This window comes from Danio rerio, chromosome 10 (assembly GCF_052040795.2).
Source record: "Danio rerio strain M-AB ecotype USA chromosome 10, GRCz13ab, whole genome shotgun sequence".
In the NCBI taxonomy this organism is placed as follows: domain Eukaryota; kingdom Metazoa; phylum Chordata; class Actinopteri; order Cypriniformes; family Danionidae; genus Danio; species Danio rerio.
This window is the reverse complement of record NC_141030.1, coordinates 8,210,216-8,233,439: the sequence shown is the minus strand read 5'-3', so window position 1 is coordinate 8,233,439 and position 23,224 is coordinate 8,210,216. Positions and strand designations below refer to the sequence as shown.

The window sequence follows — 23,224 nt, the reverse complement described above, 5'->3', positions numbered from 1 at the left end:
CAAAGGAGAATAACTGAATTTAGCATTGTTTTTCAAATTAACAGGTATGCTCATTAAGCATGTTTATTAAATATCTGCAAACACATTACACGTTTTTATGCTTTGAAAGAGTCAACAACTTTGATACAACACCGTAAATGGCAGTTGTACCTAATAAAATGGCCACTGAGTGTACTCTAAACAGCAGGCTGTTATCCCATTACGTCACCTAACACATTGTGTCCGGAATTTAACAGGTAAGGAGGTGGAGACCTACCAGCCCATCTGGTTTATGAAAAGGACTGACCTAGAGACAGGTGAGAGCAGCTTCATGTACAAAGGAGGCTACTGGGAAGCCAAAGACAGACAGGACTGGAGTCAGTGTCCAGCCATCTTCTAAAGCCTCTCTCCTCCACCAGGACCAGCCTGCCATTCCAATAATCCTTGAAAACTGCTTTCCAATGTTTTCCCTTTTCCAAGGATCTCTAACATGCACAGAATATACACATTTTGTCTTCTAAGGCACCCTCGTGTATATAAATATATATCTTAATTTGCTGTTAGCCTCTATTGAAGCAGGAAAACTTATATTGCATGAACAAAAAAAGCACAATAGGTGGCAGCACTTTATAAATGTCCGAGTGACACACACTTATAATGTTAATGATCTGAGGAATGTAACACTTCACCAGGCAAAAGACTCTTCCTCATGCCTGGTTCGCTTCAGGTCAACTGTTTAATATCCACCATTGTGTGATAAAAGACGTTCAGCGCATTTATGAAGCATTAGGATCGAGGGCCCTCAAGACCGTGTTCCTCCATTGAGCTGTAGAATAGATAGTAGTAACGCTCCATAAACAACCTAGATAGACTCTAGATCAGTGAATTGATGTTGCTTTTACAAAAAAAAAAATTACTATCAAAGCTGATTTATTCAATATTAATGTGAGAGTTCTACTCTAGCTGCCCGTTTAGTTATTTAGCACAAGCGTTATGTAAATGTCATTGTGTCGGTGATGAATTAAGGCTTAATTGAGATTCTCCATATACAGTCATGACTAAATGTTTGCAAACTTGATACACTTGCACAATTATTTATTTATTTTTGGACAGATGAGCTATTGCAGGTCATGTAAAATGACTCATCTGCATGCAGTGCAGATTTGTTGAATTATGCAAATTAAGCATGCACTTGGACAGATATGCTAATGGAGTATTCGTCTAACACTGCATCAGGTCACCTTTTGGGTTGTTTGCGAACCTTTGGCTGTTGCTGTGTTTTTAATATTTGTGGTGGCAATACTTTGTTGTTTCCAATATTAGCTGCTAAAGTACATATATGCTACATATGTCATTCACGATGCAAGGAACAGTGGAATATTGACCGTAAACTGTAACCAAAATGAGGGTGAAGGTTAACTCGTATTTGGGCATTAAAAGCAGTTAGGTAAAGTGTAAATCATGGAATATTGTAGTACAGTATGTTAAGGACTGATTGAACATGATGTTTATTAATGACTGTGTTTGAGTTTTTCTTAACCAAAGGTAACGTGTTGTGTGTTTGGAACCACAAACAATGCAAAAATGACACTTTCCAATGTACTCTGTATTAATCAGACACTAAAAGATGAGTATTAGCATTAGATCACTTGATTATGATGTTGAATATGCTGGATATTGCAATCTAAAGACTTTTAAAATTCATCATTCTTGAAAGTCCCCTCTGTTTTTCACAGTAAATGATTTGTTTGGTTGTCATAGGAAACTATATATGTCGTATTCAAAAGAAGGCTAACAACAATAATTGTGGGTGTAATAATTCAAGGGTTATCAAAGAGGTTTTGTTGGTTGTTTTATGTTATGCTCCCCCCAAAAAATAACAAGATAAAGGAATGTAGGGCTGCATGATGTTGAAAAATCTGACATAAAATAAAATATAATCATTTACAAGCGTTTCTAAATAGAACAATACAAAAATAAAGGTTAAATGAACAGTGCTTTAGAATTAATGAGGAGTCTAACAGTATTCAAATATAGAAATCGAAAAATCAAACGTGAATTAACGTTGTCATTATTATATAATTTTATACAATAATATAAAATAGTATTCAATATTATCTTTATCCTTTAATCTTTATTAATTAATCTAATCCTTTGATGTGACTGTTGTAGACTCACACATTATGATATCAATGCTTAACTGATATATTGTTCAGCCCTACCATAAACTGTGTTAATCGCATTTGTAGGTGTTTTCTTCAGAAAGAAAATGACAGATTTTTAAGATAGAAAAAACTGTGGTAATTGAAAAGTTGCAAGTCAGTGATTACCAGCAATTTAGCTAAAACTCCTTTCAAATCTTTACTTTTGAATAAAACACCACTCGAGTTATTATAGTTAGCTAAGAGGACAGTTTAACTAAACCACTAGCATTTTTCCTTTTACCTCCTAAAACATTAAATGGAAAAGGTAAATAGACATTATTTTAACAAGTTGCCAATGAAACAGTTCTCATATTATGCACGCACTTTATGTACTAAAATGATTCAAAAGTAAAGCTGAAATAAAATTATATGAAGTCATAATTAAAAAACTTTTTCTAAAATTAAAATGCAAAAATAAAATAAAACCAAAATCAAACAGCAGTAGAAAGTGCTGTCGCCTCACAGCAAGAAGGTCGCTGGTTCAAGCCTCAGCTGGAACAGTTGGCGTCTCTGTGTGGAGTTTGCACGAGCTTCCTGGGTTCGCGTGGGTTTCCTCCAGGTGCTCCGGTTTCCCCCACAGTCCAAAGACATGCGGTACAGGTGAATTGGGTAGGCCAAATTGTCCGTAGTGTATGAGTGTAACTGAGTGTGTATGGCTGTTTCCCAGAGTTGGGTTGCAGCTGGAAGGGCATCCGCTGCCCAAAACATGTGCTGGACAAGTTGATGGTTCATTCTGCTGTGGCGACCCCTGATTAATAAAGGGACTAAGCCGACAAGAAAATGAATGAATGAATAAAATCAAACAAAAAGTGCTCAGGGGTAGCTTAAATAATGTATCGGTGCTTTTTGGGTGAGGGATTCATCAGAATAAACAAAAAAAGCATTTATTGTTATTTTAGTGAGCATCAAGACTATGACCATACTTTTATTATTGTATTAATATTTTAAATTAGTTTTATTTGATCAGAATAAACAGCAAAAGTCAGTCCAACGCACTCGAATTTTTTTTTTAAATATTCAAAAGCCTTTATTGACATCCTTAAAACTGCACCTATGCGTTTCAGCAAACACTTGCCTTCATCAGGTTTTTAGGTTATCCTGATGAAGGCAAGTGTTTGCCCAAGCGCGCAGGGAATACCCATGTCAATAACGGCTTTTTAATATCTTTTCCACATTTTTCGAGTGCCTTGGACTGATTTTAGCTGTTTATTCTGATCGAAAAAAATTAATTCAAAATATTAATACAATGATAGAAGTATGGTAGTAGTTTTGATACTCAATAAAATAACAAATACAAGACACAATTGTTCAAACTAAGAAGCGATTTATGCAGCTTGACAACAAAATATCCTAAAATGTACTTTCACCTTTCATGAACACAAATGTAAATCCTCTATTTAGTTACATTCAAATAACTTTAAATCAACATTAAAAGGCACCTATCATGCAAAATACATTTGGAAGCTGTTTAGACCGAAATGTACCATATGCTTTGTGAATGTGATTGTGTAACTATTTTCAGCATAAAATCAGTCAACACAATGTAAAGAATATTATGTGAAATATTACCTTGATATTTTTATATTAACTGAGGTTGTGAAAAATTTGCCTAATTTCAGACTCAGATATATTTTTTAAAGAAATGTCAGTGTAAAGATTATATTTAAAAATGAATTATAATTATCCAATGTGCCATATACCAAACTAAAGGGGCACATCCAGGGGTGGGTTTAACCAATAAACAAGGTAAGTGACCTGCTTATGGCCCCGGGAAATTTGAGGGCCCCTAAATAAATACATAGATGTAAAAATTATACCTATAAATCATATATAACATTGTTTTCTATCATGTTTTGTACTGCGAGGGATTAAAAAGTTGAATTAGAAAGTAATTATTCCATTCGCGCAAATGTGTCCCCCATCTTCAATCATGGATGAGTCCAGCAGTCAAATCAGAAAAGATTTAGTTTTAAAAACAAAACAGTTCATTTATTATGTTTAGTTGTGAATTCATATAAGAAAGCAAATGCTTTACACATTATTATTCTGCATTATGATAAAATGTGGAAAAGAAGATCGAATTATATAAGAAAAACATTCAAAATTATTATTATTATTATTAAGCAGAAAGGGTCCATTTTAGTACTTTTGAGCCCCTTGGCTGGAATATCTTAGGGCCCCAAAATCACTAAATTAGCCACTGACAACATCAGCTTTATTTGTAAAACCACACATCAGTACACTGAAAAAAATAATGCAGAGATGATTCCTTGGATTTACTCAATTTTTTTATGTTAAGTGGTTGTAAACAATTTATTTGTGTTGAATTTAAACAAACAAATTAAGTTAAACATTATTAAACTTAATTTGTTTGAATTCAACACAAATAATTTGTAACAGTTCTGCATGCAACACTTTTTTCAGTGTAGAAAAAGGGAATACATATATAATTGATAAATATCTATATTAAAAAATATCAAATCCCTACGTCTTTCTGGGTTACGAGATATAAATGTGACAGTAGGCTATATTACACAGTCACATATGCCGTATCATTTATTAAGAAAGAGTTGGCTTCTATGTATAAAATTCATTGCTAATGCATGAAATAAGCCTCAGCTCCAGGTTTCTTTGTAAACGGACAGTCCACGTGCCGGATGGTCACCTTTGAGCTGCGCACAGAATGAACAGAACAGACGCTTCGCGGTGACGTCATGCACAGCTGATCTGGCAACAACTGGCAGTTCACCGAAAGGGCCGATGGCATCTATAATTACACACATCCAGCTTCAGCAGTGCGGGAATACGGTAAGAAACACGGGATATGCTTTTGGACAAGCTGTTAATGAGTTAGACACTGTGGTTGTTTCTTTTTTTCCGCTAAACGGCTGCGCGAGGTTGTTTTTATCATCTTATTGTAACGTTTTGCTTGTGTAATTCACTTGACGTGACTCTTATTAGCGTGTAATGTGGTTATCAAAACAAGCACGTCCTTTATATGGTTCAGGAAAAACGAAAGTATGAAACTGTATTAGGGACTGTATTACTCATGGAAATTGAGCAAAATAGCGACGCTGCGGTGACTCAACGTCATCGAACAGCGTCATTCTTTTACACACACAAACATACGGCCTCTGACCATCGTTACTGTAATTCGGTTACTGTAGTCAACATTGGGTCATCATTTGATAGATTTGGCTGTGCTGGAGGGTCATCGCAGTTTCAGGCACCCCATCACGGGATCCCGGATGAAATGAGCTTCTGTGGACCACAGAGCGACCATTTGCTGCACTGTCAATCTAAAAGCCAGAGAGATCAGTGAAGTCAGCAGCAAAACATTCAGCGACTCACTGTTCAGACGGTTTGACAATCAATTTGTTTAGGATTTGCTTACAGGCGAACCATTTTAATACTGTATTTGAATAAACCGGAGGCGGCCAATACAAAACAGGTAGCGCAACACGAGCCAGTTTCTAATTGGTCGATGGGCTTCTTAAATGTTCCTGCTGTCATGATTCACTTGCACAATTCGATTCTTTTGAATCGGTTCAAAATGTGAATCATTTGCTATTGAAAATGACTTCATTATTTAGCTACTTACCACCATGTTGTTAAACTCCTATAACTTTAGTGCTTATTTTGAACACAAATTTTAATATTTTTAGTGAAATCTGAGATTTATTCTCCCTTCAGTTATCATATGAAACCAAAACTTCCAGAGATGATAAACTAGTATGAATTGAGCATTTTATACATTTCATTTTCTTAAGAAACACCATCACCTTATATAACAGATTTCATTTATGCCTTAATTCATATAAACTTGGATTAAAATGGTAGATTTATATGGACGTATATATTTTTTTCTATCTATGCAATTTTAAATCACTAGTATTCTGGGTGAATAGTCAACATTTGAAGTGGATCACCACCTTTCATCAAAGTTATCCTAAAACTATTGAACACCCATTGTTGTTTTAGGACAATTTTGAAAAACATTGTTAATTCACTTCGAATGTTACAGTAGTTTAAAAGACAATTTACATTTCATAATTTTTTTTTACTTTGTGTTCTGAAGACAAATAAATTCGTAGAATTTTGAAATGAGCAACACTGTTTCTAAAATAAATTAAAAAGTTACCTATTAGTGTGAGTAACACAAAATTTTAATTATTTTTAAAGTAGGCTAACTTCTCTAATACTGATAAAGAGCCATTTTTTGAAAACATGGTATAAAATAAAAAAGGCAATTATTCTAGTCTATATAATAAATACACAGAAAAATGAAACTATTAAAATATACACAATTATTACAAAATCACATTTTAATAATACGTTCCAAAGAAGTACCATGTATAGTGTTATAACAATGTAATACCAAAAAAAGTTGTCATCTAAAAATTTATTTGAACTTGTCTGAATTTTGTGTGTGTTTTAACTAAAGAAGAGTAACAAAATCAAGTTTTTGATTAGTAATAGTTTACCCTGACGCAAAAACTAAAAACATGATTGGCCAACAGTCATTTTCTGGAATCTAAAGGAAATTTTATAACTAAAAAAGAGCATTTTACTCAAATCTATTCCTAATATATCTAGTACATCCAGAGAAACGTAGAATATACAAAGATTTTCTCAAATTGCTTTATTAAATTATTCAGTTGCTTGGTCATAAATTCTTATAATAAACTGTATACTTTACATGTAATTTGCAGGTAATAACAAATGAGATTAGGCGAAACCTTCCTCCGTTTCCATCTAAGAGTCACTTTAATATTGATTGAGGTAAGTTCATTTAATATTTGCACATTCTGACTACCTCGTTAATATTATAATTTAGAAAAGTATTCTTTGCAAATTCTAAGCAGGGAAATAATATTAACAGCCAAAGAACAACATTATTCACAGTCAGTTCAATGGTGCTAATGTTGTTTTGAAGTCATACTTGCATGCGATTTTAGACCAAATATTCAATGTAGGATGGTAAACAAAAAAGAGAACATGTCACACGCTGTCACTATTCAAAAATTAATGAATGTTGGAATATAAAACCAGTAGGTAGTGCTGTCACCTCACAGCAAGGTCGCTGGTTCGAGCCTCGGCTCAGTTGCCGTTTCTGTGTGGAGTTTGCAGGTTCTCCCTGCGTTCGCGTGGGTTTCCTCCGGGTGCTCCGGTTTCCCCCACAGTCCAAATACATGTGGTACAGGTGAATTGGGTAGGCTAAATTGTCCGTAGTGTATGAGTGTGTGTGTGGATGTTTCCCAGAGATGGGTTGCGGCTGAAAGGGCAACGTAAAAAAAAAAAAAAAAACTTGCTGGATAAGCTGGTGGTTCATTCCACTGTGGCGACCTCTTTTAATAAAGGGACTAAGCCGACAAAAAAACGAATGAATGAATGAATACATATAAAGTAAAGCTTAAAATAAAACATTAAGAGTGTGAGTAATTCAAAATAGACAAACATTTGTTATATTGCTGATAATGCAAATAAATGCATTGTATATCAATGGATACTAATCCAAATAAATCCAAATGTGTTTATCCAATAAATAAATAAATGAATAAATAAACATACATTGCTATGTACAGTAGAATAAAAAATTAAATGAGTTAAGTACTGAGGAAATAAATCTACAATTTAAAGTAATCTTTAAGCATGTGTTACAACTAACCCTCTGTCTGTTACAACTTGCCCCGCAGTAACATTTATACTCCTGGCATTTTTGGCAATGCACCATAGATTCTGTCAATCATACAACCAGATCATACAACCAGTGCTCATTTGAAGGAGAGGCTTGTGTGTTGTTGGTAAAAAACAAAAACAAATGGTTTGTCTAATCCAGGGGTCACCAATCTCGGTCCTGGAGGGCCGGTGTCCCTGCAGGGTTTAGCTCCAACTTGCCTCAACACACCTGCCTGGATGATTTAAGTATACCCAGTAAGACCTTGATTAGCTTGTTCAGGTGTGTTTGATTAGGGTTGGAGCTAAAATCTGCAGGACACCGGCCCTCCAGGCACAAGTTTGGTGACCACTGGTCTAATCTCATTACTTTGTTCATTATATGGCCAAAACTAAAAAGTGTTACTTTGTGCCCCGCTCTACCCTAATAAGATGATTTTGAGACAACTTCTTTCTGAAACAGTGCACAGATTCAATTGCTAGTTGAATTTAAAACAAGACAAGCTTTACCCACTGTTGTTTTAAACGGATCACAAAGAACTGGTGTAATACATGGAGCTCTGTTCAAACCAGCGTTAAACAATCTACAGGATCAAAGACAATGGCGAATTCTCTTGGTGAGAAAGGAAAATTTTACATCTGTAATAACTCCTAATACAATAGCAAAAGACCATTTTCATTAAAGAGATCATGAACTAAAGTCATTTCTAATAATATTATTGTCATGAGAGCCGAAACAATGACAGAACGAGCTCTTTCGAAGCATTGAACTAACATTCAAGCGAACCGATTCGTCCGACTGAACCTCCAGCACTGCTCATGCCCAAAACAAACTCCCGTCAGTGCCTTACGTCACCAGCCAAACCCGCAACACATAATAACACGTGTATGCAGACAAGACGGAATGTTTTTACTGTCTGCTTCCAAAACACACGGTTGCTATACAGCGCGTTAAGACCAGTCATAGCACTGTTTCTAACACATTTCCGACTCGTTTCATGCGCATATCAACTGATTTACTTTGCTAAGTATGTTCGTTGCAGTCTTAAGATGTGTTTGCCCCGCAGATGCGAAGATGAAGCGACCATGATCAGCGCCGATGGCCGCTCCGCCAAGCGCGAGGAGACCCGGGACTCCGGCAAGAAGAGCCGGCGAGCTCCAGAAATGCTGCACCTCATGTTCGCCGTGTCCGTGTGGCTCGTGACAGGCACCACCATATCCAGCCTCAACAAATGGATCTTCGCCGTCTACAACTTCAGATACCCGCTGCTGCTTTCGGCCCTGCACATGCTGACGGCGATAGTGGTGGACTACGGGCTGATCAAAAGCAGGGTCGTCCGGCACAAAGGCGTCGGCGAGCAGGACCTGACCACCAGCGCCAAATGCAAAGTGTTCCTGCTGAGCCTGACGTTTTGCGCCAGCATCGCGTTTGGGAACGTGGGACTCAATTATGTGCAGCTTTCGTTTGCGCAGATGATCTACACCACGACGCCGCTATTCACGCTGGCGATCTCGGCGCTGATTTTGGGCAAGCAGCACCACTTTCTCAAGTACACCGCGATGATGCCCATCTGCCTCGGGGCGTCATTCAGCATTATGGGCGAGGTGCAGTTCGACCAGACCGGCTGCCTGTTTGTGTTCGCTGCCACTATGCTGAGAGGCGTTAAAACTATTCAGCAAAGTAAGTTATGTATGCATATATTTAGTGTAATATATATATATATATATATATATATATATATATATATATATATATATATATATATATATATATATATATATAACATAAAAGCAAAATGCCTCAAAAAGTTAGATTTCAGATTTAGAGTTTTTAGATTCATGAAAAATATAAAATTTTTATAATATAATAATAACAAATTGAACGAAAACTAAAATAAAAAAATATGAAGGTAACAAAAACACTACATGCAAAAATGTTTACTGAAATAAAAAAATATAATGCAACTTTAAATAAATGTATTATTGATTGGGAAATGTCATGATAATTGATAGATGCAAAACATTCATTGGTTTTAGTCTTAATAAACATATTTCATTGGATGTAAACAGCTTTTTACAAAATAAATTATCGCTGCATGTTATTGGAAAACTCTAACATTGCCATATTTTTATCATTCTGCGATATATATATATATATATATATATATATATATATATATATATATATATATATATATATATATATATATATATATATATATATTGTAATATGAATACAAATTCACTAGATGAGTTGAACAATTGGAAATAATTGATAATTTTAGATATAGGTGCATAAAATATAATAAAACAATCTACAAGCATAGATAAGTAAATAAATAAAAGAAAAATACGGATTAAATAAACAACAGCATTTTTTTTCGAGGAGTCAAATTGTAATTAAGTGTACAGTATTGAATAACAAAATGTAAATTATTACTGCATAGTCTTTGTTTTATAAACAGTTCAATAAAATTAATAGTTGTTAATAAGTCAAAGTTACAAATTGTACACTTTCATAGGCCTCAATGCTTTTAAAACGCTCACGCAATCCCAGGCCTTAAAAAAAACACTTGCGAAATGATGAAATATAATCCAGACTCAACATTGCATATACTCGCGGTGTGACTATTGCAAATGACTACATTGTGATATCGATGCTGAAACTATGTATTGTGCAGCCCTATAATAAATCCAATGGAGTGATCATGAAATGGAAAAGTCAAGTTAATGCCATAGAAATTAAATCAAGTCAAATTTATGTAATCCGGTAAAGTCTACATTATTCCAAGACAAACTGATTCACTCCCTATGAATCATTTCAACAGAATCATGAATAGGATTCAGCTCATAAGAACCATATGCGCTTGGTGATTATTAGTGAGCTTTCAGAGCTTACGGTTGAACATTTTTATGACTTGTTTGACAATAAAGCCTGTGTTAAAAAATTCAGAAAGATATTCATAGCTGTATCTAAATTCAATAATCATTAAAAAAGCCACTGGCCATTTATTGACACATGAAAATATCCTCAACCAGAATTTCCTGACAGCAGAGCTAGTTTTTTAGTCTTTCCATACAGCTAGTTATGGCCATAATTCCCCAACTGCTTTACTTCCCAGTGTGAGTCAGAAAGAACCAACCCTTTGACACATCCTGTTCTGGACATCCAGCCATGAGCCCAAACACCACTGCTACTTTAAAGGGATAGCTCATCCAAAATTGAAAATTTACTCTCGAGTTTTTCCAAACCCTTTCTTTTTCTGTTGAACAAAAAGAAGATATTTTGAAGAATGTTACCACTGAATTCCCAAAAATACTATATGGAAGACAATGGCTACCGATTTCCAGTGTTCTTCATAATATTACCTTCAGTGTTCAAGAGATGAAAGACACTCGAGCAGTTTTGTAAAAGCGTAAATGATGACAGAATGTTTATTTTTGGTAAGCGATCCCTTTAACCTGATTTCCCAAGTAGCAGGGGAGCTGGCAGAAATGGACAGGGATTGGCTAATAGTGTGTTTTGTTTTGCTAAATGAGTGTCAGCTGTGCTCTATTACACTGATGTCCTCTAAATGTGGGTGTCTAGCTTTGAGAACATCATGTTGTGAGACCAGACTGAGGACATTAGTTTACTGGCAGAACCTGTTTTCTATACTGCATGTGTCGTCCTATTATCATGAATTCATTCCTATTGGGTCACAAACGGCAGCAGCCGCATTTGTTTTCCAGTGCTGTGTATTTCAACCAAATTCTTTAGTTGTTGTAATGTTACGTAACATCACCTACAGTTTGCATGCACGTTAAATGGGCTGTGGCCTGTTTTTAACAAAGTGAACATTGTTTGTAGTGTGACGCTATAATGGGTATATAAGAGAAAACCACATCTGAGAGAACTTGCAAATAACCCGCAATTTTTAGGGGTGTAATAGTTTGACCATGGGCGTAAATCCCAGGGGGGAACGGGGGGACATGTCCCCTCCCATCCAAGGCTTCAACCCCCCCATCCCCCCACCCACAAAAAAAAACACACTCTCAAAATAACACTCTAAAATATTTGTCTAAGTACAAAGAAAACCGTTAACCATTAGTCATTTAAGATGCATTAAGAAACAGTTGTTTGGCATGGACAGTGATAAAGCAAAAATACAATGGGGGAAAATAAGTATCCACACATCACCATTTATCTCAGAAAACATATTTCTAAAGGTGCTGTTGACTTGAAATTGTCACCAGATGTTGATAACAGCCAAATAAATGCATGTATGCAAAGACAACAATATTAATTTGTTTATAAAGTTATGTGTAATAAAATTAAATGACACAGGAAAAAAGTATTGAACACATGAAAAAAGGAAGCTGTAGTAAGGCAGTGAGAGCCCAGACAGCAACTGTAATTTTTTAGTACAATTTTGAGTTTTGTAAATATAAAAATATATATATAAATGTATTTGAATATTTTAATAAATTTAAAGTGTTATGGAAGCAAAAGGAGCAGTATAAAAATGTGCAGGTATTTTATGGCAGTTCTGATTAAACAAAAGGTGGCTACTTTGCTAAACTGACGACAAACTGTGCAAAACCTCGCTTCATTTTTTCCGACGTGTTGTGCTCACATAAATGTCTGCTTCCAAGACATTAGACTCATAATTTGATGTTGCTGTCTCCTCACTGTACTGGTTGTTACCAAGTTACAGACAAAAATAACGTGCTCACAATATCCAATCAGATAAGAGAAACCGAAAAGTAATATGGTGTTTACGACATCACAGAGAAGGTAGCATTTAAAGGTTTAAAAGCACAAACTATTTCTTGATTCTAAGACTGTATTCACACGGAATTGACAAATAGTCGCACTGTCGCAGGCAAACTAAACTTTAGTGATAAGGCAGCGCTGGTCCAATTGGGACAGTAACGATCTTGTCTTCTGTCCCGAGCGTCTCTTATGCTGGCCACGGGCCATCGGGCAGCCCTGTAATTTTTCAGTTTTTTAATATTTTGTATGTTGGTATTGTTTTTTTCTTTAAATATTATTCTGGTTCAATTCCATGTCAACAGGTCCTTTGGAAATATTATCCCCTGAAAAAAAATCAGACATATTGAATACTGATTTCCCCCACTGTGAATATATATATTTTTATTAATTTTAACTAACCAAACCAATTTATTAAAAGTAAGATCATGAAACAATATTTTCTTGACTTTGAAAAATGAAGGAGCTCCACTTGACCCAGTAGCAGTAGTGGTTATAAACAAATGCAAAGAAAACAACTAGATCGGTAAAGTGCCGCACTTGAACCCATTTTTGCATGTTTTAGACCATTAAGGTGTGCAGCTTGAGCTAAAAGACTACTTGTGTTTTCTGCTCTCTAAAACAGCACTGGTTCTCTTTTGCACTAATAAAAGCATAAATACATCTAATACACTATAACAGGGCCGGAGTGGGACTCCTTTTCAGCCCTGGAGTTTCAAGCCTCAGACCGGCCCACCTGAGTTCACGACTGACTATATTAAAATAAGGTCATTTCCAAATCAGTTTCTAATTACACTATCACGTCTTTTTTGAGAAAACAGCTGCTTTAGAACTTTAAATGTTCAACAACCCTAACAGTCTTATATGTCTCAACAATAAAAATGAAAATAATAACATACTCAGACGAGGATCAAACCTGGGTCGGCGACGTTGTAATCTAACGTGCCGGACCACAACGGTTGTACAGTGAAAGGTGACTTATATTATTATTAACCTGCAAGCTGGTTATATATAAAAAGAGCAGAGCTGCGGTAAAAATAATGAATAAGAAGACTGTGGTCAAGTAAATAAATTAATTAATTTAAAAAGTGTGACTGCTGAGAGCAACAGATTCTGGAGCTAGGGACACCGGCCCTCACGGCCAAAAAACGGACCGGCCCACCGGGAATTCTCCCGGTCCTCCCGATTAGCCAATCAGGGCCTGCACTATAAAAATCAAGCATGTCCCATGCTACAAAAGTGAAGGGAATTTAAATTTGGTTTCTCAGTACTGGCTTGCAGCTGGAAGTACATCTGCTGGGTAAAACTTATGGTGGAATAGTTGGAGGTTCATTCCGCTGTGGCCACCACTGATGAATAAGGGACTAAGCTGAAGAAAAAAATAATGAAAAAACAAAATTTGGCTTTGTAGAGGATAAATGTATGTCTAAATATCCTGATGAAATGCAGACTGCTAGAAAGGGGGCATTATATTACGCAAAAAAAAAAAAAATTATATAGATTTTTTCCCATAATCGCTTTATTAAATTAAAAATAGTTTAATCAAAATTCAAATTTGATTAAATTTGCAGGAATAAGAAATAGTGTAGCTTAATTAATATAAAAAGTGAATAATTCTTTTTTTCCATTCAATAAGCATATTTTTTGTTCTTTTCATTGATAGCAGCACATTTAAAATAACAGCTGCGGGACGAGGCTCTGAGCACCTGTTTTATGTGAAGTGCTAGACGTTTTTTCTATAATGTTGCGACAGTTGGAGAATGAGTTAAATCCAGCGCTGCAGAATTGTTCACAGCTGAGTGTATTTGGAAGAGCTCTGTAGTATCAGCTGCTTAAAAACGCTTCAATGGACACGCACCCTGATCTTATGTTCTTGTAAATAGCATTACTGTTACAGGCCATTATACATTAAGCTTATTCAGCATATGCCTGTATCGGATGTTTTTCTGTTAGGGTGTGCAGAGGTGCAGACCAGACTGCATGTTACCTGTTACAGTACGTTGTTTGGGCTGCCTTGTTAAGCTCAGCGGCACTGAGAAAATAATATTTCACACACTTTTTATATTTATATATACAGTACTCTGTACATAAATGAGTACACCCCATTTCAGAAATTAATGTTTGTATTATAACTGATTTATTAAATGGATATATTTATTAAAATTATATTTTAGCCACCAAACATCTTTAGAAATAGAAAGAAAATACATTTCAATTCATGCAAAATATCGGGGGAAATTACAAACTACAAAATCTAATCAGAATTGAACTTTTTTTTCCCCTTGAATTTTGCTGTTTAAAAATTTTTTATTTAGAATTTTTTCTAAGAAATAAATTTGGGTGTACTAATTTTGGATTGTTATCATAAGTTATTTTGTTAGATAAGCTCCAGATTTGGCTTCAATACTGACTCATCTAATGTATGTGCACAAATATAATATTGTATAGCTTCCTATAGAAAATATTCATTTAAAAGAAAGATTTGGGAGGGGTGTAGTCATTTATGCTGAGCACTGAGCACACACACACACACACACACACACACACACACACACACACACACACACACACACACACACACACACACACACACACACACACACACACACACACAGATTGTATACAAATTTATATACAAATAGATTTTTTTTCCATATAATTGGTAGATCATTGTGTTTGTAAGGCGTCCCATACCAAATAGTTCAGTGTGAATATGTATATCGTTACACATTATACTTCCGTGTATTTACACTTTTAAATTACATCATTGGACTCTTTTTCTCCCCTGAATACTTTTGATGTTAAAAACATTTAATAAAGTGACTTTTATTGACATCTTTAATATATCACTCAAGGTTAAGGTTCAAAAAGTTTTTTTTCACAGTGATTCCAAAAAGGAACTTTGGATTTTGAACTTGAAGGATACATTTTTAGCATTTTATGTGTTAAGCACATTTTAATAATCTGTAGAAACATTTTCCACTATAAAGAGCCTTCAATAAACATTCTATATTATGGTCAAATATTTTTGTAAATATTAATAACAATAAAAACACTTCAGTAATTTACTAATACACTTTCACTAATTCTAACCATCGCACAATTACCCTAACTTGACTAATTAACCTAATTAAGCCTTTAAATTGCAGTTAAAGCCGAATACTAGTAGTATCTTTTAACCTATCTAGTAAAATATGAAGTACTGTCATCTTGGCAAAGATTAAATAAAATTAGCTTATAAAACTATTATGTTAAGAAATGTGTTAATAAATCTTCTCTCCATTAAACAGAAATTGGGGGAAATATACAAGGGGGTAATAATTCAGCAGGTCTAATAAGCGTGACGACAACTGTATATATTAAAGCTCTATAATGCAATGCAATGTTAAAAGTGTAAATAAACTGAAATCACCCATGAATAACAAAATATGTGAAACTTTTAATGAACAGAGATATTTTACCACGTGTAATGTATTTACTCGACTAGTTTATTTACTAGTTCCAAGAAAGATACATGGGCGTATCTAGGTCACCTATTGGTTTTATGTTTCAGTCGTCTATTTCGGTTGTGCCCATTGCATCACAGAGGATAGGCTTGTTTACTTTACGCATCACACTTATAACTCAGCATGTGCTTTCGTGAACGACAATCCAGATGGCATTAAGATGTGTGTCAAGTACACTACACCCAAAGTGTATAACTTTTTCTTTGTACATGTGCAATTGTCAGGCATCTTGCTCCAGGAGGAGAAGATCAACTCTGTCTTCCTGCTGTACCTGATGTCCATCCCCAGCTTCTGCATCCTGGCCGTAGCTGCTCTGGCCTTGGAAAACTGGGCTGCGCTTCAATCCCCCTTCCAGTATGACCACCATCTCTGGGGCTTCATCTTGCTCAGCTGTCTGGGGTCAGTGCTTTATAACTTGGCCAGCTGCTGTGTCATTACCCTGACCTCCGCTGTTACGCTGCACATACTGGGCAACCTGAATGTGGTGGGCAACCTGCTGCTCTCCCAGGTGCTGTTTGGGCATGAGCTGACGGCTCTTAGCTGTGCCGGAGCCGCCCTCACACTGTCGGGCATGATCATCTACCAAAACTCAGAGATCATTGTGGCTTACCTTGATGCCCGGAGAGCCAGAACGCCAGCCGGTGGCGGTGGAGAGGAAGAGCTTCTTGCCAGGGAGAATGACTTGAACATTTCACAGACAACTGCAGAAACGTGTTCAGATGAAGAATCATTTGCAGATGCTCAAGAACCTAATGAGAGGACAGAGATGGAGATTCATGAGAAAACTGATTGAAGGAACGTACCTAAGATGATGTTCCAAAACCTAGTGAGCTGCTGCAGTGTTGACTAGAGGCCAGGAACTAAAGGTGGAAAATGAAAGTAATTGGGATTTGATGTGGTCTCTGGCCCTTAACAACTTAATCAGGGGGGCGAAGCAACTTTTTTTTATAGTTTAGTAAAACTAAAATCATGAAAAACATATTTATATTTGGAGCTTATTTCTAAAGCAACATTTCTCATCAACGTGACAATTAAAAAACAACAAATAAAATACAAAATTAAAATAAAACATTTTACAAAATATCAATAAAAATGTATTATAGTATGTCAGTATCCAGGATGCTCTTAAAGAAGAGATTACAAATGCTCTGGTAAAATAAACCTTTGAATAAATAAATTAATTAATCAAGTAAATTAAATAATAAGAATGAATATAAAATGATACGAGCCTAGGCATTCTGTAAATTACAAAACGTTTTTGTGTTCTACAAAAGAACGCCATACGTGACAAATAAAGTTAACTTTGGGTAATCTATTGCTTTCCCAGTACTGGGTTGTGGCTGGAAGGGCATCCGCTGCATAAAACACATGTCGGAATAGTTGGCAGTTTAATCCACTGTGGCGACCCTGATAAATAAGGGACTAAGCCAAAGGAAAATTAATAAATGGATGAATATTCTATTACTTTACGTCAGCTGCATCCGTTTGTGTTGAAGAGATACGCACTTTTCACGCACAATTTTAAAGCCTAAAATATAACAGGGATCATGCCGTGTCGCTGTCTTGTGAAAAACAAAAAAAAAAGATTTTGCATGAAAAATCCAAAGCCTACGGGCAAATTGCGTTCAAAAATAAATGTCAGCATGTAAAAACAAAGTACTATACTTGTGGATCATCTATACTTAACCACTGTGCTGAAGTATGGTGTTAGCATGATGCTAAGCTAACACAGTATATAATATATACATATATATCTACAATATATATATGTAGAATATTTGATCATCTAAAATAGTTATAATTATTTTATTCATTCCTGTATTCTCCACCACTTTTTTTTTCCACTGAGCTCATCCCGTGCTAGCACGTATCATGAAAGATATGAATTTCTGAATTTAGCAGTCCAGGCTCATTCTGATTACGTACCGCTATATACATTTCTGGAGAAAGCAAAATACGTCCCAGGAGCTACATTTTTTTCAGTTTTTGTTTTCTCGAATACACCAGAGGCCACTGTGTACACTTTTTCAGATCTCAAATTTCTCTCGCGAGTGCCATTCACGCCTGCTGTTCTTATGTAAATCCACCAGAGGCCGCTGTCAATTGACTGACTAAAAGACTGACTAACTGATCGACTGACCCTCCCTTTTCTTTAAACCCAACTAATAGTGTTTTTAAAGCACAGATTGACCCGCCCACCCACTTACCTAAGCCAAAAGGCAATCTAGAAAAGACATTCTCACCCTGTTATTTACTTGTTTATTTTATTTTTTAGCTTTTGTTTTTGACTTAACTACTTTTTGGAACCATTCTTCACCAGACTCGAACCCCTTTGTTGCGGTCAACTTCACTTTTGTCTCAAGTCCGCCGACGTACATATAAAGCTACCAGACAAACTGGTAACAGCAAAGAAGCCATCCATATGGAAGTAAGCGGTCAACTGGTAAGCGAGAAAAGTAACAGTGACTTACCGCCCTGTAGCTTTATTTTTAAGATGAAATGCAGCCATACGTAGCTCTGCCTACGTAATTCGCGATCTCCAGAAATGTATATAGGGCTACTTTTTCAGAATGGGCCTATGTTGGAATTTAGGCTGTTTAAACTGTGTCTCTGGTCCTTAATAATGCTACCTATGTGGGCAGTTCACTAGGTTTTGGAACAGAAAACTGAGCACCATCCAGTGTTTGCTGGTTTAATATGGAGTCAGATGAAATACGAGGTGTCCTGGTTGGCCATGTTGACATTTGAGGTGTAGTTTATCCCCCGTACCTCCACACTGTGCCAATGTATTTAATTTCAGTCATTTTCCACCGTCTCTCAGAGCTCTGAGACCGACTGACATTAACTAGCACATGCCTTTTTAGCACATGTTCCTGAGCGCAACAGTTTTTTTTATTACCTCTGTTTTGCCAACATGCACTTATAAGTGCGTACAAATCTCCTGCATGAGCATCGGAAAGAGCTTCTATATCCTGTCATATTCATTCGGTGACTGTGTCTATCAAATGCACTGTGAAAAAAGGACCGCTTGAACTGCTGTGGTCTCTTTAATGGCCAGATTAGATGTTACTGGACTTGTTCGCACTTTTTGAATACCAGAAATGGGCACACAAAACAAATATATAGAAATAATGTATTTTTAGATACTGTAACTCAAGCCGTCTTGATTTGATGATGTGAGACGGTACTTTAAGGCAGCTTTGTGTAGGTTGCTATGTTTGAAGTATCCTGTGTTTGTTACAGCACTACAACTTTTTAATCTAGGTTACGTTTACAAAATGGAGATGAGCAAGACTGCTGGATTCTAACTTGAGTTTAGTTTTATTTAGTGTGGTGCACTATTAGAAATTTAGATTTATGTCTTGTTATACAGAAACATAAAAAAATGTACTGATCCCACAAGGAAATTTTCACAAAAAGTTATATTCAGCCTCAATCATTTGCAAAAAAAATTATATATATACACACTACTTGTGTGTGTGTGTGTGTGTGTGTGTGTGTGTGTGTGTGTGTGTGTGTGTGTGTATATACAGTTGAAGTGAGAATAATTAGCCCCCCTGAATTATTAGTTCCCTGTTTATTTTTTCACCAATTTCTGTTTAATGAAGGGCAGATTTTTTTAGCACATTTCTAAACATTATAGTTTTAATAACTCATTTCTAATAACCGATTTTTTAAATCTTTGTCATGATGACAGTAAATAATATTTTACTAGATATTTTACAAATTACTTCTTTACACCTTAAAGTGACATTTAAAGGCTTATCTGGGTTAATTAGATTAACCAGACAGGTTAGGGTAATTGAGCAAGTTATTGTATAATGATAGTTTGTTCTGTAGACTATCGAAAACAAAAATAGAGTAAAGGGGCTAATAATTTTTACTTTAAAATGTTTTTTAAAAATTAAAAACAGCTTTTATTCTAAAGCAAATAAGACTTTCTTCAAAAGAAAAAGCATTATTAGACACTGTGAAAAATGTATTGCTCTGTTAAACATCATTTGGGAAATATTAAAAAATGTAAAAAAATTAAAAAAAATCAAAGGACGGCTAATAATTCTGACTTCAACTGCATATATATATATATATATATATATATATATATATATATATATATATATTTATTTATATATATATATATATATATATATAATGTATAATTTATACATTTATATTATTTACAATGTGGGGCTTATTACTATAATACACGTTTTATCTTCATGTATAATAACTTTACAATTTAAATCATATACAGTTTTTTCATGTAAAGGTGTTTTTTCTCATTGCAGAAATGGGAACTTAGGGAATCGGCTAAAATCTTATTTTGAAAGACAAAAAATCCTTTATGCTAAATTTGATTTGATATCCTTTTCTTTTTTTTTTTTCTTTTTTTTTTGAGCAAAATATGACATATTCCTGATATATTCACCTAAAGTTGGGCAAATTATTTTTGATAGAATATCATAAAATGTCTCCCAGTGTTCGCGTGAGTCCATAGACATGCACTATAGGTAAATTATGTCAATTAATTATTAATTATGTGAATGAGTTTGGGGTGTTTCCCAGTACATGGTTGTGGCTAAAAGGACAACGCTGCATAAAAAAAACACATTTGTTCATTCCACTGTGGCGACCTCTGAAATAGAGACTAAGCTGAAGGAATGAATGAATTAGGGCTGCACAATATATCGTTTCACCATCGATATTGCATTGTGCACATGCGCAATATTCACATCGCAAGATCTCAAGGTCATGTATGAATTATTGTTGACCAGGAGCTTGTAGAATAATGACAAATTTTAACTATTTAAAGTTTATTAATTGCATTTTCCCCTTGTTAGACACATCAAGTGAGTTTAAAGCATTCAGGCACAAAAAAAAACAATAACATTTGTAGCTTTAACAAACATACATTTTTAAAGTGAAGGCTAGCAAGTGTGTGTTATATTTTTAAATATTTGTGTCCAACTGCTATTAAGACTCGCAACACATCTTCTTTAAACATCCACTAAAAGTAAATGTTAATAATTTAGAGATAAAAACTAAATGTTGACAGTTTTTTAAAGAGGCTGGGCTACTGTATGCACAGCCCTCTCTCCATGTTTCAGTTGAGATTACGTCACACATCAAATAAAAATGTGCAACATCTATGGAAATGCGCTTCCCTATAAAATCACCCTAATATTCTGTAATAATACATTATTCAAAGAAGAGTTATTCAATCTATCCACTGAAGTATATTTCATATCGCAATGTATTTAGCTGAAAAACAAAATATTGCAATCCCAATTTTTTTTCTAATATTGTGCAGCCCAAGAATGAATGATATTATAAAATGTTCATAGGTTACCAGATTCAAACTGGTGCCTATTACCTAATTCCCAGTGCAGATCATTATTAATATCTCTCTCTAAGGAGTCTCACACATCTTTAGCACACTATAAAGTCCTAGGAGAAATCAAAACGATAATTTCACTCTGATTGTCCTCTTTAAATCCTCCACTCTTGCTCATCTCTTCTGAGTGGGTGCTCATTAGTTTCATTAGTGATTTCTTTATTTATTTATTTTTGTGTGTGAAGCCTGCTGGACAGTATTATTTTCCCTCCATTTTGAATTGTGTGTTTTGCTGCTGTTACAAATGACACTAACTGAGGTTGTAGACCAAGGTCATTCCCTCAAAGAGGTTTTGTTGCCATCTGCTGGATAGAAAACCCACTTTATTATTAATATTATTACTTTATTTTATTTTTTTACACTGAATCGAAGTGCATTGGATGCTAATATCAGACTGAGTTTAATATACATTACAACTGACACAAACCATTTTGGGCTTTTTAGAATTGGAAGACTGGAAATGTTCGAGGATCTGAATGTTGTAAAGAGGGTGTAAAAGTGTTGGCAGTTTTATTGAGCCATGATTAAAGCCTACACTAACTCAAGTGTGCCTAACCTGAGGGCGGTTTTCTGAAGAAAACAAAAGCCTTTCAAGCTTTATTTATTTAAGGTCTCAACTGGACATCAACGCTTCAGTGTTTCCACTCATTACTTCATTACTAGTGAACCTCATTAATGGAAAAGCATTGAGTAAAGATGATAGGGAATAATATATACATATGTTTATTTTAATACATATAATAGGCATTTTGGTGGTGTTATCCATTAATGATGATATATTTTGATATTGCATTTTAAAAAAGACTAGGGGTGTAACTGATCACGATTGATCCACTATTAGTACAGATCACAACCTACAGTTCGGAACACACGTGACCCGCGGATTAATCGTTTTCTTTTTTACTTTTTAAATTTGTAACGATCGCATAGAGATCCGACTCTCACGTCATTCAAATCACATGTATGAAAGCATTTAGGCTTTCCTGTAAAATATAATGATGATAGAATGATATTTGGGATGTGGTGGGGTTTTTAGGTTATTAAAGGTGTTTTCTTTCACTACTTGTTTAGCCTGCATTAATGCATTCAGTGTAAGCTGCACGATTATTCATTAAAAGATCGTGATCTCAACACCAACGCAACATAAATTGTAAATAATGGTGATTTGCATATGTTTATTAATAATTCGAATTGCTGCATTGAAATCTGTGTTTGAAAAATGCAAAAATCAAGAAAGAGATTCAGTCTTTAGTCTTTTGAGTTACAAAAAAATCAAATAACACAGAAGTTCTGGGATAAAAGTTTATAGTTTAGATATAACCACTGATGTTTATGGTAAAGATTAAAATCACCATATGCATTTAACTTGACGCTCAAAATGAAATTTGTAGGCAGCATTTAGATATTTAACCAAAAGGTGACGACAACAAGCCATCAAACATATGCCACAGAATAATTCTTCAAAAGTAATATATCTAGCAATGAAACATGAAGTTTTATGAGTGAATAACTGAATCATTTATTGAAAATGAGACTAAAAAATAAATATAAATTGTACAAATGATATGGTTAGATTTATACGTTTAGCTTCATCTGCAAAAGTAGAAGTTAAGGATGTTCTGATTGATCTGCTGAAGATCGGTATCGCCCTCTAATCACATTTAATGACTTGATCGGTACTTGCCAATCTGGCCGATCTCATGAACCGATC

At 35.0% G+C, this 23,224-nt stretch overlaps 2 protein-coding genes and 1 long non-coding RNA gene across 7 annotated transcripts in view; 2 read left to right on the top strand and 1 right to left on the bottom strand.

Moving 5' to 3' along the window:
• The window catches only part of osbp2a (oxysterol binding protein 2a), a 57,064-nt gene extending 55,381 nt beyond the window's left edge, over positions 1 to 1,683 (top strand). For both annotated transcript variants that reach the window (XM_087270114.1, XM_087270115.1), the window contains one exon: positions 237 to 1,683. In XM_087270114.1, coding sequence (XP_087126240.1) covers positions 237 to 379 — 143 coding nt within the window. In that variant the 3' untranslated portion in view covers positions 380 to 1,683. The remainder of the gene's footprint in view (positions 1 to 236) is intronic.
• Positions 1,684 to 4,910: 3,227 nt separating this feature from the next.
• slc35e4 (solute carrier family 35 member E4) lies at positions 4,911 to 17,691 on the top strand. 3 transcript variants are annotated; one of them, NM_001430875.1, is given in 4 exon segments: positions 4,911 to 4,991; positions 6,896 to 6,965; positions 8,927 to 9,540; positions 16,343 to 17,691. In NM_001430875.1, coding segments are annotated over 2 exon segments (1,164 nt in total). In that variant the 5' UTR covers positions 4,911 to 4,991; positions 6,896 to 6,965; positions 8,927 to 8,945; the 3' UTR covers positions 16,912 to 17,691.
• Positions 16,032 to 23,224, bottom strand: part of LOC141376306 (uncharacterized) — a 31,232-nt gene continuing 24,039 nt past the window's right edge. For both annotated transcript variants that reach the window (XR_015500794.1, XR_015500793.1), the window contains one exon: positions 16,032 to 16,867. This is a non-coding gene — a long non-coding RNA (uncharacterized LOC141376306). The remainder of the gene's footprint in view (positions 16,868 to 23,224) is intronic.